Source organism: Heterodontus francisci, chromosome X, assembly GCF_036365525.1.
Source record: "Heterodontus francisci isolate sHetFra1 chromosome X, sHetFra1.hap1, whole genome shotgun sequence".
NCBI classification, from domain to species: Eukaryota; Metazoa; Chordata; class Chondrichthyes; order Heterodontiformes; family Heterodontidae; genus Heterodontus; species Heterodontus francisci.
The window spans coordinates 17,724,184-17,739,827 of NC_090421.1; the positions used below are offsets into that span (position 1 = coordinate 17,724,184).

General features: G+C 51.7%; 1 protein-coding gene across 3 annotated transcripts in view; it reads left to right on the forward strand.

Annotated features, from left to right (window-relative positions):
* Nucleotides 1–15,644, forward strand: part of LOC137358728 (bridging integrator 2-like) — a 194,983-nt gene that overhangs the window by 25,411 nt on the left and 153,928 nt on the right. For 2 of the 3 annotated variants that reach the window (XM_068024988.1, XM_068024990.1), the window contains exon 2: nucleotides 10,668–10,748. The exons of the other annotated variant lie outside the window; for it this stretch is intronic. In XM_068024988.1, the coding sequence (XP_067881089.1) occupies nucleotides 10,668–10,748 (81 nt within the window). The remainder of the gene's footprint in view (nucleotides 1–10,667; nucleotides 10,749–15,644) is intronic. 3 annotated transcript variants of the gene reach the window in all.

The following is a 15,644-nucleotide window of genomic DNA, read 5'->3' on the forward strand; positions in this document are numbered from 1 at the left end:
TTCCCCTCAAACCTCAAAACAGGTTCAAGTCTTTGCAGCCTTTCACTGTATCTGGCTTCCAAGCCCCCTCTCTCTCTCTTGTGGCTTCCACCGCTTTTTGTCTTCCTTTCTTACAGCCTGCACTGAGGCTGCCGCTGCTTGTCTTCTGTCGAGCCTGTCTGCCTTCAGAAAATCTGTTAAATTTATCTGGAATCAAACATCAATAGCTTATTGCCCTTTTCCAATATGCAAAGTCCAGAAGTCTGGTTTCACGGAGTCACCTGGTCCTTCCATTGTTCCCAGGTGTTAGTAGCCGCCTGGTACATTTGCATCCTTAGAATCACTGACTCCTTGTTTATGATCTGAAAGTCTGGGAGCTGAAACCCATTGTTCTTCAGGTGGTATACCCCTGCTGTCTCTGCTTTTCAAAAAATCTTTGAACTGTATTCTCTGTTGTCCTGGTAACCAAGATTTCTATCTTGTTCTTAAGCAGAGTGGATGTGAGGTCACCTGACATCTCAGACTGTACCTGAAACTTTTAAAAATCACTGTTTTTAAAACATAATCATGTTACAAAGTGCAGTGTTCATAACATCTATCACTGACATTTATACAATGAGTATTTTGATCACCAACATTGATCCAATGAAAGAGAGTCGTGATGAATAATTAACGTTGCTCCAATGAGAGAGAGTTGCAATCACACGTTGATCCAATGAGAGAGAGTTGCAATCACACGTTGATCCAATGAGAGTTGTGATCGATCTCTGCCTTTGATCCAATTATTTTCTATTGTGATCAATCACTAATATTGATCCAATGAAAGAAATTTGTGATCCATCACTAACTTAGATCCAATGAGAAAGAGTTATGATCCATTATTGACGTTAATTAATTGAGACAGAGTTGTTATCCAGCATTAACATTGATCCAGTGAAATTGAGCTGTGATCCAACACTGAATTTGATCCAAGGAGAGCGATTTGTGACCCATGCAGAGAGAACTTTACTCTGTATCTAACCCCATGCTGTATCTGTCCTGGGAGTGTTTGATGGGGACAGTGTAGAGGGAGCTTTACTTTGCGTCTAGCACCGTTTTTTTTTCTCTTTTCTTTTTTTTTCTTTCTTTTCTTCTTGTGGCCTTTATACCCCAGGCCCCTTTTATATATTCTATGTCGAGGGGGCCTTTATTCCTCAGACCCCCTTTATAAACATACTTATATTTTTTTAAATAACTTTATTAAAACCAGAAATAAACAAATCTCAAATTAAAATGCCATTCTCGGCGTCGACAATGCACTCCAGTCCCTGCGGTGCCCACCGGTCGCGGAAGGCCTCGAGCGTACCGGCGGACACCGCATGCTCCTTCTCCAGGGACACCCGGGCGCGAACGTAACCGCGGAGGTGGGGCAGGCAATCGGGGAGGACGGAACCCCCGACAGCCCGTAGCCTGGACCTGTGAATTGCCGCCTTGACCAGGCCCAGGAGCAGACCGATGAGGAGATCCTCCTCCCGGCCCATGCCCCTCCGCTCCGGGTGCCCAAAGATCAGGAGCGTGGGACTGAAGTGCAGCCAGAATTTGAGGAGCAGCCCCTTCAAATACTCAAAGAGGGGCTGCAACCTCGCACACTCCGTATATACATGGAACACGGACTCGTCCAGGCCGCAGAAAGTACAGGCGGCCTGGGAGTCCGTGAACCTACTTAAAAGTCTATTGCATGGGACTGCCCTGTGCAACACCCTCCACCCCAGGTCCCCGATGTAAAGGGGGAAGACTCCCGCGTAGACAGACCTCCATCGGGGATTCCCCTCGCCGCCAGATGGCAACGTGGACCACCAGGGCGTGTCCGGCTGGCTGACGAGGGCGAGGAAGTGGAGAGTGTGCAGGAGCAGCCCGTACAGGAAACCCCTCCGCGCCGATTGGAATGGCACGGAGGGCATTCCCGAGAGGCAGCTCGGGTTGTGTGGGACCGGATCCCGAGAAGCATTTCGGGGCCTGGGTCCGATGAGCAGTTCCGGCTGAGCGGGGGTCAGCTCGGCCAGGAGCGCTCCGCACTCCCTAGCCCCCTCGCCACCCGCAGTGAGGGGCGTCCCGGGGGTTTCGGCTACTCCTCCGCCCGCCGGACCGTCCCCGGAGTCGGCCGCATGGACAGCCGAGGCGCTCACCTCCGCCGGCGGGGGAGCGCCCTGACTGGAGGCGACCATGTTCCAGACTCAGAATAGATCCCGGTAAAAGACAGGCAACTCCCTCAGAGAAGCGCGGATGACGGACTCCACCGGGAGCTGCGTGTCGTCTTGAAGGCAGTGACACCGGCGGAAAAAATACGTCGCCAGCGCACACCATCTGGGAGGACGCTCGACATACAGTTATCTCTGCAGGGTCCGAAGGCGGAGAGTCGCAGCCTGGGTGCGAACGCACACCAGCAACTGGCCGCCCTCCTCAATCGGGAGACTCAGGACCGCGGCAGAGACCCAGTGTTTCCTCCTGTCCCAGAAGAAATCGACGAGTTTCTTCTGGATCCTGGTGGCAAATACAGGGGGCGGGGCCAAAGTCACCAACCAGTACCACAACATGGAGGCCACCAGTTGGTTTATGACCAACGCTCGGCCCCTGCAGGAAAGCACTCGGAGCAGTCCTGTCCAGCGCCCCAGCCGAGCGGTGACTTTCGCCTCCAACTCCTGCCAGTTTGCCGGCCAGACTTCCTCAGCGGGGCTAAGGTGGACTCCCAGATAGAGGAGGTGCGTGGTGCTCCACACAAAAGGTGTCATCTCCTCCGGCAGGGAGTCCACCCGCCACTGGCCCACCAGGAGTCCGGAACATTTCTCCCAATTGAGCCTCGCGGAGGACGCGGCAGAAAAAGGTCTGCTGGCAGTCGCGCATCCTCCGCAAGTCAACGGGATCTGTGACCGCGAGGAGCACGTAGTCGGCGTAAGCCGAGAGGATGACCCGCATGGTCGGCTCGCGCAGAGCCAATCCCGTCAACCTCCTGCGACGCAGGCACAGGAAGGGCTCCACGCAGATGGTATACAATTGGCCGGACATGGGGCATCCCTGACGAACTCCTCTCCCAAAGCGAAGGGGCGCCGTCAAAGACCCATTAACCTTGATTAGACACTCTGCGGCGGCATATAAAAGTCTGACCCGGGCCACGAAATGCGGCCCAAGTCCGAAAGCGCGCAGAGTCCCGAAAAGGTAATCGTGATCCACCCTGTCGAACGCCTTCTCCTGATTGAGAGAGAGAAAGGCGACCGACTGACCAGTCCTCTGGGAAAGATGGATCAGGTCCCGGACCATCTGGATGTTGTCCTGGATGGACCGGCCCGTTACCGTGTAGGACTGGTCGGGGTGGATCATGTGAGCCAGCACAGGGCCCAGGCAGGTAGACATAGCCCGGGCAAAGGTCTTATAATCCGTGCTGAGGAGGGAGACCGGGCGCCAGTTTTTAAGCAGGCGGAGATCGCCCCTCTTCGGCAGCAGGACGATGACCGCCCTGCGCCACGAGAGGGGCATCTCCCCGGTCGCCAGGCTTTCCCCCAGGACCCACGCGTAATCGTCCCCCAGGACGTCCCAGAATGCCCTGAGGAACTCCACGGTCAACGCATCCAGCCCTGGGGATTTGCCCCTTGAGAGCTGGTGGAGGGCGCCAGTCAGCTCCGCCAACGTGAGCGGAGCCTCCAATCCTTCGGCGCCGTCCGGGCTGACCTGCGGCAGGTCCTTCCACAAAACTCTGCGCGCATCCTCGCTGGACGGATCCGGAGAGAACAACGCACTGTAATAAGTACGGACCAGGAGGTCCATTCCCTCCAGATCCGTGATGGAGGATCCGTCGTCGGCCAGAGGCTCGACGAGCTGCTTCCGGACCTCCCGCCATCTTTCCAGCGAGTAGAAGAAGGGTGAGGCGCAGTCCAAATCTTCCAGGATCTGGATCCGCGACCTCACGTACGCGCCTCGGGACCCTATGAGTTGCAGGTCCCTCAGCGCGCCCTTCTTCTCTTTGTACGCCAGCCACAGGGCCGGGTCCACGACGGCATGACTGAGGCGGGACTCCAAGTCGAGCACCTCCCTCTCAAGGTGCCCGATCTCGGCTTCCCGCCTCTTGGTCGACCCCTTCGCGTACTCCTGACAGAAGACGCGGATGTGAGTCTTGCCCACATCCCACCATAGCCTCAAGGAGGGGAAGCCCCCCTGCTTCCTTCTCCAGTCGGCCCAGAATCGACAGAACGAGTCCCGAAATCGCTCGTCCTCCAGCAGCCGGTTGTTAAAGTGCCAGTATGCGGACCCCGCCCACGCGCGGTGCGGAGTGAACTCCGCCCACACCAGGCGGTGGTCCGAGCACGGCACCAGCTGCATGGAGGCCGCCGACATGCGGGAGACGTACGCCTGCGAAAAGTACAGGCGGTCGATTCGGGACCCTCCTCCTCCAGACCTCCACGTGAAGGCGCTGGAGTCGGGATGGAGATTCCGCCAGACGTCCACCAAGTTAAGGGAGCTGATCAGTCCCCTCAACTTCTCCACCGACACTTGGCCGCGCTGGGGACCGGAACGATCCCCCACCTCGAGGGTGCAGTTAAAATCCCCCCCGAGGATGATGCACTCGCCGCTATCGATGGAGCTCAAGAGAGCGGACACTTCTTCAAAGAAGCGCGCTTGCAACGCGCCGGGCCTGGGCACGTACACGTTCACAAAGTGGAGCGGCACGCTACCCAGGCGAACGGCGAGGTGGAGCAAGCGGCCCGGCACTAGCTCCTTGACCCCCAAGATCTCCGGCTGAAATGTCGGGGCCAACAAGATAGCCACCCCACTAGAAATAGGCGTGAGGTGACTCATGTAGACCCCACCCTGCCACTCCAGGAGCCAGGTGGCTTCGTCTCCCGGAACGGTGTGGGTTTCCTGCAGAAAGCTCACCGCGTATCTCCCTTCCCTGAGGACTGAGAGATTGTGAAATCTGCGGTGAGACCCCCTGCTGCTGTTGATGTTGAGGCTGGCTATGGTTATCTTCATGTCAAAGGTGCTTAAAACCCGTCACCAACACCTCACTGTGAGGAGGGAGTGGAAGTGCACCTGGCCCTCCACTCCCCCAGCAACCCATTGAGGAACACATTAAAACGGCGCCTCTCAACCAGTTTCATGCCCGCGCGCTTGCCCGCTATCTTAAGGGCGGCACGGACGGACTGGATGATCAGCGCCAGATTCGACCAACGGTCGAGGGCCAGCTGAACTTTATTGCGGCAACCCCTGCAAACCGCGAGGAAATCCCGGAGTTCCGCCGTGGGGATGAGAGGAGATTCGGTGGGAGGCACGAGGGACTCCACCACCTCACTGGCGATGGAATCAAGGTCATCCTCCGTGCCCCACACCGAATCCCCATCCTCCTCCGGGTCGTCACCGCCAGCGGCCGACACATCCACCACACACGATGGGGCGGACGTTCCGGCCGCGCCAGCTGGTCCCGCCTCCGTCACGATCCCACCCCCAGGATCGATGGCGGAGGAGTCCTCTCTGGGTTTTACTGTGAAACTGGAGCCTGTGGGCACCAGCAGTTCAGGACCCCCCTCCACCGTCCCCAGGCCAATGAGTGGTCCAGGGGAGACAGAAGTTCCCGACTCCGGAAATCCAGCCGGAGCCGAGACCAGAGGCGGAGAGAAGAGGCCATCTCCCGCTCCGCCAGCACCCACAGACCCAGCAGATGGGGCAGCATTCTCGGTTATAACTGGGTCGGGTGTCTCCTGGTTGGTGGTGGACTCCGGCTGGGAGGGCCGACCCTTTGGAGCCCCGCCCTGCTCTCTACTCAGGGTACCCGACCCAGTGGCAGTGGCAGAATGGGCGGCGTCCCCAGGCTCCCCCACAACAAGCAGGGCTCCACTGGCTTCCCCTGGAGGGGCCACATGTACAGGTGTTGCCCCCTCCATTCCATCCTGAGGAATAGGGAGCTCCTGCCCGGACTTTGTAGCCTTGGTGGTGGCGGTAGGGGAAACCTGGGGACCCTAAACAGGAGACAGCTCCCCTCCAACAGATGGACCCTGCGCCTCAGGGCCCCTTGTCATCTCTGTGGAGGGGTGCCTTCTTCACTTTTTCCCAGTTGGGTGCGGAGGCTCAGAGACCTCCATGTCATCAGAGGCCTCCGCCTCCGCACTCTCTTTTTTTTTATTTACCCTGGGCCTGAGCCCAGCCCTGGGGGAAGTTGACTCCCCGAGATCGGGCTTTGTGCTGAGCTCAGACTCGGGTAGTGTCACGGTGTCCAGGGGACGCGTCTCTCGAAATTTATTTCTCCTCCGCGCCTTCCTTCCACTTGGACGGTTACCCCCCTCCCTGCCGGAGGCCGTGAAAACCACAGCCTCCGGTACCGACTGAATGGTATCTGGTGGAGGTGTAGTGGGGGTGGGAGGAGGTGCAGCGTCGCCACCCTGGGCCGCCGAGTTGGAGTTGGCAGCTGGGAGGTTGGGGCAGTTCTTACGAACATGCCCCACCCCCTTGCAGACATGGCACCGCACCCCGTCCAAGGTCCAGAAGATGCGGTAAGCCATCCCCTGGAACATTGAAATGGCCCTCTGTGACCTCCTCCCGCGCCAGCTGCATGAATAGTTGGCGGTGGAAGGAGTACACGTGCCGGAGGCTGTTCTTCCGAAGACTGAGCGAGACTGGAGCGAGCCCCGTCTTTACCTCCCCAGATGGTGCAGGTGGGGAAGGAGGAGCTCACCAGGAATGAAGGGCGGGACATTGGATAGAATGAGCCTTTGCACAGTGGCCTCCAGGGGGTCCACTGGCAGAAAGGTCCCGCCGACAGTGAGTCCCTTGTTCAAAGCCAGGGACACCGCCCGCTCGGTCCTCAGGAATAACACTGCCTTCCCGTACATTTTAAAGGCAGCAACAATGGCCGAAGGGCCGACAACCTCGGCCATTGCTTTCACACATGCCTCTATCGTCATGTTCGGGTGGACGTAGCTCTTGACCCCATGCTTCGATGTTATTAATGCAAACGGTGACGGAGCAACAGGTGCAGCTGCAGCAGCTGCGGCAGCATATGTACGGGAAGGCCCCGCCAACGGCGAAGTGGGGCTTGCCATGGGGTCTAAGAGCCACGTCCACCCCCAAGAAACAAAGCAAATTTACACAATTGAAACAAAAAAAAACAAACAAACTTTAAACAAAGTGGAGTGGGATTAGAGGAGGATTGGGGTAGGAAGGTAAAGGAAAAAGGGAGGATAGGTGACTGAGGCGACTGAGTGGAGGAAGGGAGAGAAAGGATGAAAGGGATCCAACGGCCAGTTGGAGCACCTTTATCACAATTAGTTCAAAACTATTTGTTGTCTTCCAGTTGGGGGAGGCTTCTTCACCCGGGCAACTCCAGCTATCCTGAGCAGGCAGTTGGGGTGGGGAGGGAGCTCCCTGTGTGCAAGCACCAATACAAATACAGGGGCCCCCTTACCGGATTTGGCAGCCCCACCCAAGTCTTCCGGCCTCTTCTCCCTCCCCCAAACAGTCCAAACTTAAGAGTTCTTCAGGTGCCCTGACACCCACCTCTCCAAAACAATTGCAGCCTTCCTTGATGGTTTCTCTCCACTCTGCATTCACCTCTCTCCACTTTCTCCAATTTCTCCAATTACTCCAGTCTCCAGTCTCCAGTCTCCAGTCTCCACTCTGCAGTTGCTGCAGCACAGGTGCAGCTGCTCCCCCTGATTGCTGGCAGGAAGTGCTCCAAATTGCCCAGCCAATCCCAGTGCTGTACCTGTCCTGGGAGTGTTTGATGGGGACAGTGTAGAGGGAGCTTTACTCTGTATCTAACCCCGTGCTGTACCTGCCCTGGGAGTGTTTGATGGGGACAGTGTAGAGGGAGTTTTACTCTGTATCTAACCCTGTTTTTTTTCCTAACCCCGTACTGTACCTGTCCTGGGAGTGTTTGATGGGGACAGTGTAGAGGGAGTTTTACTCTGTATCTAACCCTGTTTTTTTTCCTAACCCCGTACTGTACCTGTCCTGGGAGTGTTTGATGGAGACAGTGCAGAGGGAGCTTTACTCTGTATCTAACCCTGTTTTTTTTTCTAACCCCGTGCTGTCCCTGTCCTGGGAGTGTTTGATGGGGACAGTGTAGAGGGAGCTTTACTCTGTATCTAACCCCGTGCTGTACCTGCCCTGGGAGTGTTTGATGGGGACAGTGTAGAGGGAGTTTTACTCTGTATCTGACCCTGTTTTTTTTCCTAACCCCGTACTGTACCTGTCCTGGGAGTGTTTGATGGAGACAGTGTAGAGGGAGCTTTACTCTGTATCTAACCCCGTGCTGTACCTGCCCTGGGAGTATTTGATGGGACAGTGTAGAGGGAGCTTTACTCCGTATTTGTATGCCTGATAGGTGTAGTTTTTCATTGTCCAGCTGTGTCATGAGCAGTAATGTCTCACAGCAAGGATTCAGTATAAAATGGAGAGATTAAACAACACTTTTCTAACTCTAGTCCCTCCTGGCGAGATTTTTTCCATCCCGGAATGAATGTGTTTCTCTATCAGGGAGGAAGTACTACTTGCAAAATGTGTGTGAGGTTGATGTTCCGAAGAGTTGGGTTCAAATGTGTGAGAGTCACAGAGCTGTTGGTCAGAGAAATTCTAAGCCACAGATTGTGTATGTGGGAGCCTTTCTTCAAGACCAAACAAAAAACTTTGTTTGAAAAAGTGCAGTTGATGAGCTTTTGAATGTTGCTGAACTGGTTCTGATGACGGCAATCCTCAGAGCACACTTCCCTCCACTGCCCCTGCAGAGCAGCAGGGATCCCCTTGTACTCATTCCTGTAACTTGTTCTCTTTTTTGCCTGTTTTTTCCGAGCAATGAGAGTCCAGTGTCATTAAGAAACTGAAGTTCGGTCGTGAACAGGGCCTTCCAGCTCACTTTATATGTGTCTGAGAGATAGTTTTTAACCTGGCAGTTCTGTTTTTGAAAGAGAAACCCATTTTACTTCCTCTTGTGGGTCACAATTTGGGTAGTTAACCCTCCCCCATTTCCCTGAAGTCTCCCGAAATTAAAGATTAATCCCCTGGACACTACTCCGAGCAACGCCCAAAAGAAAAAATCAAAGGGAATTCTCAAAAGGAATACTGATCAGTGAATCAGATCTCTCTTTTTATCTCATTTTCAAATGTGTCCTACATTCCGGGAGTCTCTATAGTCAGCCCAGTGCTTGGAATCTCATTCCCTCCCTATCCCACTGCCTTTTGATTCTGTGTTTTGACCCATCTCTTACTGAATTGAGGAGCAGAAGGTATTGTGTACAATTATTGTTCAATCCCAAATGCCCATCTAAGCATAGTAACCGCATCATTGGTCTCCTGCTGTAGCTACTGATGTTAGGTTAACAAGGTTTCCATAGTATGCACAGTAAGATCCCACAAACAACAATGAAATGAATCTCCAGTTTTTGGTGGCATTGGCTGATGGAAGAAAGTTGACCAGCTCTTAAAATAGTGCCATTGTATATCTACCTGAGTCAGTTTAATGCTTCCTCTGAAAGACAGCACCTCTGACAGTGTAGCACTCCCTTAGTACTGCATGGGGCGTGCTGGTCTGGATTATGTGCTCAAGTGGGGCTTGAACCCACAATCTTCTGACTCAGAGATGAGAGCGCTACCCATTGAGTCAAACTAATATACAGCTCTATTGATATTTCCCTTATCTAACTAACATCAGCTGAAATTAATAGAGAATTTCCAGTTCTACTGGAGTGCAGTGTGTTGAGAATGTTAAAAGTAGCTCAGTTGGTAGCACTGTTGCCTTTGAGCCCGAAGGCTGCAGGTTCAAGTCCCCTTCCAGAGAGTTGGGGCAGGATTATCTGGCACAGACACAATGGGCCAAGTAGCCTTTTTCTGTGCCTTCAACTTTCTATGATTTTTAAGCCAGTGGTACAGCAGCTTCGTTGCTTTACTCAGAGCTGATCAGCTGGTGAAGAGAACAATTATCGTGGCTGTTGAAGACACAATGAAAATCGTATTTAGCACAGCCTTGGCTGAAGAGAAGGAAGAAAAGCAAACAACAATGAGGTGTCCTTAGAAATAGTAGGGCTCATTTTATTGATCCTTGTTCCTCGGGAATGCCAAGTTCCCAAGGGTCAGCAAAAAGGGGTGAAAACCTGCTTCACTAGGCTATATGGGGCTTTCGTGGGTGGATGGTGGCATTTAAATGCAGTGGAAGGAGCCATTCCTGGCCTCCCACGCATCCTCTAGTACGACCGCTGGCTGTGTGGCCCAAAACAGGAGCATCCAGAAAACATGACGCTGTGGCCAGCCCATAATCCTCCACTAGCCAGAGGGTCTATGGGGATCCCGGGGCAGCCAAAGAATACAGGTAAGAATTTTTACAATGCTCTTAACACCTCCAATAAGCCTTCATCGGCACCCAGAAAGTCCGACTCTCAGGCCTGTCGTGCAGCCACTCCTGGCTCTCTTGCCCCGTCTGCTGGCACGCAATCATGCCAGGATTGCAGTATTGGCCGGGCACAGGAAATCTCAATATTCTTTTCAGTGCGGGGCCAGAGGGCGGGCGGAGGGGAGCAGGTGCAGGGAGAGGGTAGGGAAATCTGCTGCAGTAACTGTTCAAATTATGTTGAGAGTAGGTTCAACTAAAGTGAGAGATTCTTTAGGCCCAGCCGAGTCTCGACACTGTCTAAACTGTCGGGGGTGCTGAACCAAACTTTACTTTTCTCCTTCAGGTTCTCCAGAAAATTGGCAAAACCATGGAAACAAAAGATGAACAATTTGAGCAGTGCGCAAACAGCTTCAACAAACAACAGGTACCATACCATCCTTCATAGCAACGGGTACTGCGTCATCCTCCTTAGCAACAGATGCTCTGACATCTTCCTTAGCAACAGGTTCTGCACCATCCTTTTTAGTAACAGGCAGTTGTAGCTAAAATTAATGAATGTGATCACCACTGTCATTATTTTCAAATGAATTTTTGCCTTGTTTTGCCTGAGCATTGGTTCAGCTTGCTGAGTACACTCATTAGCCAGGAATTTAACTGCCCTTGAGAACTGCAAAAAAGCATGCGCTATAATGCCCACACAGACAGTGCAGCGCACAATCAAGCAGCAATGCCAGCAACTGCTAACCGCGCCAATAAGCTACTTAAAGGGCTGCAGCAGCTCAGTGATCCTGGGGCAGCTGCCAACTTTCTCATTTTGCTGCGTAATGGAGAATACAAAGCAGCGAACATTGAGGTTTGATGACCAGGCCCTGGAAGGATGTCTGGAGACAGTGTGAGAGAGGATAAAACTAGTGGAATGGACATCCATTCACCCCTCTTCTCCCATCCCCCCGAAACACCAGTTGCAGCAGGAATGGGTGAGTCATTGATTCTTCCTGAATCCACAGGGCCTGGGGGGATAGAAAGAGATGATGTGGGATCAAGGTAAGATCACGACACGACCGTGCGTGTGACAAGCACTCAGTACAAGTAGGTTTACAAGTAATTCTGCCCTGACAAAGGTGGAATCCTATTGCTCTGAACTGGGCAAACCATTAAGCGTAGGTTAACTAGAGCAGGTGAGAACCAGGCAATGAGCATTTAGAGTGTGGGAGATTCTGTATGGGAATGATACAAGGAGAGTTTCAAATGCCAACCTGCATGGGCAGCAACAACTGTTCATGGAAGGTGGTAAGGTACATAACCCCTGGATACCTGTTAAGTTTGTATCAGGATGTGTGGTCTTGATGTTGGGCCACTGCACTGTCACCATCAGTGAACTTACAATACCTCAACAGGATGAGATGGCCCACAACTGGCAGGGGCAGAGCTGTACTGGCAGAGGTTGAAAGCAGCAGCAGCCTCTCAGCTCATTCCTGTAGATCATCCCTGGCACCACTGGGTGGTAGAGTTTTGAGGGAGTGGGGATTGATGAAGCTGGCACTTGCACCCAAGCTCAGGTTTGCACAGTGATGTTCATGCCATGTAATGTGATTCCATTGAGTGCCAATCCAACACTGAACCGGAGTAACAGCACAGAGAGCCGCATGCAGTCAAAGTCACGTCTGAGCGTGATAACTAAAAGAGGGTTTGGACATTTTGTTCCCTGCCACATTTCCCAGGAATAATTGGTATATAATGAATCTTATTTTGAATGTAAGTGCCGGAGAATGTTTGACTGGAATGACCTGTAATCCCAAGGAGACGGCATGGAGCTCCTCCAAAGTTCCTGGCCACATTCTGCAGGAAGGTCAGCCAAGGGGAGTGGTAACTGCTGGCTGCACTATCAATGGTCTGGACACACACATCCTTTGTAGAAATGACCCAGTCGCCAAGGTAGTAGAAAGGACCAGGGTCAGGAAGACTCCCAGGTGGAAGTCACACCACAGAACACACCAGTTAGAGAAGGGGCTAATAGGACCTTTAGGAATGTACACACACATTGTACATGTTCACACATTACACATGGCCACACATTACACAGAAATTACACATGTTCACATATTACACAGTGTACATGTTCACACATTAAACACAAGTTACAAATGTTCACACATATATGCACATGTTTACATTCCACATGTTCACACATTACACACAAACTGTGCATGTTCATGGATTACATACACAACGCATATGTGGCTGCTGCTAGAACAACACCCACCAGAGGATCGCGGAGCAACTCAGGCCAAAGGTAAGTGATGGACGCAGGGGTCTGGTGGGGTGGGGTCGCGGGGGTGTCAGCAGCAAGGGCAGGGTGGTGGCTCTAAGTGGGCCCCCCCCCTTCCCAATTCCAGGTCCCTCAATCAGGTACTGAGCTTGCATGTCGTGCTCCCTAGTGTTTTGTGTTTTAGAGATACAGCACTGAAACAGGCCCTTCGGCCCACCGAGTCTGTGCCGACCATCAACCACCCATTTATACTAATCCTACACTAATCCCATATTCCTACCACATACCCACCTGTCCCTATATTTCCCTACCACCTACCTACACTAGGGGCAATTTACAATGGCCAATTTACCTATCAACCTGCAAGTCTTTGGCTGTGGGAGGAAACCGGAGCACCCGGAGGAAACCCACGTGGTCACAGGGAGAACTTGCAAACTCCACACAGGCAGTACCCAGAATTGAACCCGGGTCGCTGGAGCTGTGAGGCTGCGGTGCTAACCACTGCGCCACTGTGCCGCTCTGGAGATATTTCAGATGGCACATCTTCCTTTGCCTGTTCTACTGTTGAGGACTTGTTTGCCACAGCCCCGTCTGCTGAGTATTTCTAGGGTTCCGAACTGGCCTTCACAGTAACCGAAGTGGCCCAGGACATAAAGAGTCCATCGTACCTCACCCTGTTTTGATCGACCCTTTCTTACGCATCGCTGGGGTTCCTTGACAAGGACAAGGAGGTGGACTTTGGAACCCCGACACATTATACATGTTCACACATCACACATATTACACTGTTCACATATTACACATGTTCACACATCAGACACTCATTGTACAGGTTCACTCATTACACACACTACACATGCTCACATATTACACACATATTGCATATGTTCACACATTACACATGTTCATAAATGACACACATTTTACATGTTCAGACGTGGCACACCGATTGAACATGCACACATATTCCACACAATCATAGAGTCATTATGATACTGAAGGAGGCCTTTCAGCCCATCAAGTCCATGCTAGCTCTGTGTAGGGCCATCCAGTCAGTCCCATTCCCCCCTCCGCTATCCCTGTAGCCCTGCAAGTTTATTTCCCTCAAGTGCCCATCCAATTTCCTTTTGAAATCATTCATCGTCTCCACTTCCACCACCCTCGTAGGCAGCGAGTTCCAGGTCATTACCACTCACTGTGTGAAAAAGTTCTTCCTCACATTTCCCCTTGTATCTCTTGCTCAAAACCTTCAATCTGTGTCCCCTAGCCCTTTGCCATCAGCTAATGGGAACAGTATTTCTTTGTCTACCTTATCTAAACCTGTCATAATCTTGTACACCTCTATCAAATCTCCTCTCAATCTCCTTTGCTCCAAGGAGAACAATCCCAGCTTCTCCAACCTAACCTTGTAGCTAAAATCCCTGATCCCTGGAACCATTCTGGTAAATCTCCCCCACACCCTCTCAAGGACCCTCACATCCTTCCTAAAGTGTGGTGACCAGAACTGGACACAATAAAATAGTTGTGGCCTAACCAGAGCTTTATAAAGGTTCAGCATAACTTCCCTGCTTTTGTACTCAATACCTCTATTTATGAAGCTCAAGATCCCATATGCTTTGTGAAATACACTCTCAATATGTCCTTCCACCTTCACAGATCTATGCACATGCCCCACCAGGTCCCACTGTCTCTGCACACTCTTTAGAACTGTGTCATTAAGTCCATATTACATCTCCCTATCTCTTCTGCCAAAATGCATCAACCTCACACTTCTCTGTATTAAATTCCATCTGCCACTTGTCTGCCCATTCTGCTAGCCTGTCTATTTCCTGGTGCAGTCGATTGACATCATGCTCACTGTCTGGCACTCCTCCAAGTTTGGTATCATCGGTAAATGTTGAAATTTTACTCTGTATTCCAAGATCCAAGTCATTTATATATATCAAAAATTTCAGTGGTCCTAGCACTGAACCTTGGGGAACATCACTGTTTACCATCTTCCAGCCTGAAAAATATTCATTTACCACCACTCACTGTCTTCTGTCCTTAAGCCAATTTCTTATCCAAGCTGACACTGACCCTCCGATTCCATGAGCCTCAATTTTGGTAACCAGTCTTTTATGTGGTACTTTGTCAAACCATTTCTTAAAATCCATATAAACAACATTCATTGTTTTCCCTTCATCAACCTCCTCTGTTACTTTATCAAAAACTTCAATTAAATTATCAAGCATGATCTGCCTTTTACAAATCCATGTTGGCTCTCCTTAACTAACTCAAACCTCTCCAAGTGAATGCTGATTTTTTTCCCTGATTATTGTTTCTAAAACCTTTCCCACTGATGTTAAATCAATCAGCCTGTAGTTACTAGGACTGTCCTTACACCCTTTCTTAAATAAGGGTGTCACATTTGCCACTCTCCAATCCTCTGGCACCTCCCCTGTATCTAGAGGAAGATTGGAAGATTATGACAAGCCCTTCCACTATCTCCACTCCCACTTCCTTTAGAAACCTGGGATGCAAGCCATCCGGACCAGGCGACTTATCCACTCTAAGCATAGCCAACCTTTCCAGTACATCCTGTCTATCAATTTTCACCACATCCATTTCCTCCACCATCTCTGCTTCCATTGATATTTCATCAGCATCCTCTTCCTTATTAGTTTAGTTTTAGTTTAGTTTAGAGATACAGCACTGAAACAGGCCCTTCGGCCCACCGAGTCTGTGCTGACCATCAACCACCCATTTATACTAATCCTACACTAATTCCATATTCCTATCACATCCCCACCTGTCCCAATATTTCCCTACCACCTACCTATACTATGGGCAATTTATAATGGCCAATTTACCTATCAACCTGCAAGTCTTTGGCATGTGGGAGGAAACCAGAGCACCTGGAGGAAACCCACGCAGACACAGGCAGTACCCAGAACTGAACCCGGGTCGCTGGAGTTGTGAGGCTGCGGTGCTAACCACTGCGCCACTGTGCCACCCCAACTGACACTGACAGTACTCATTAAGTATTCTAGCCTTGCCCTGTGCCTCTAA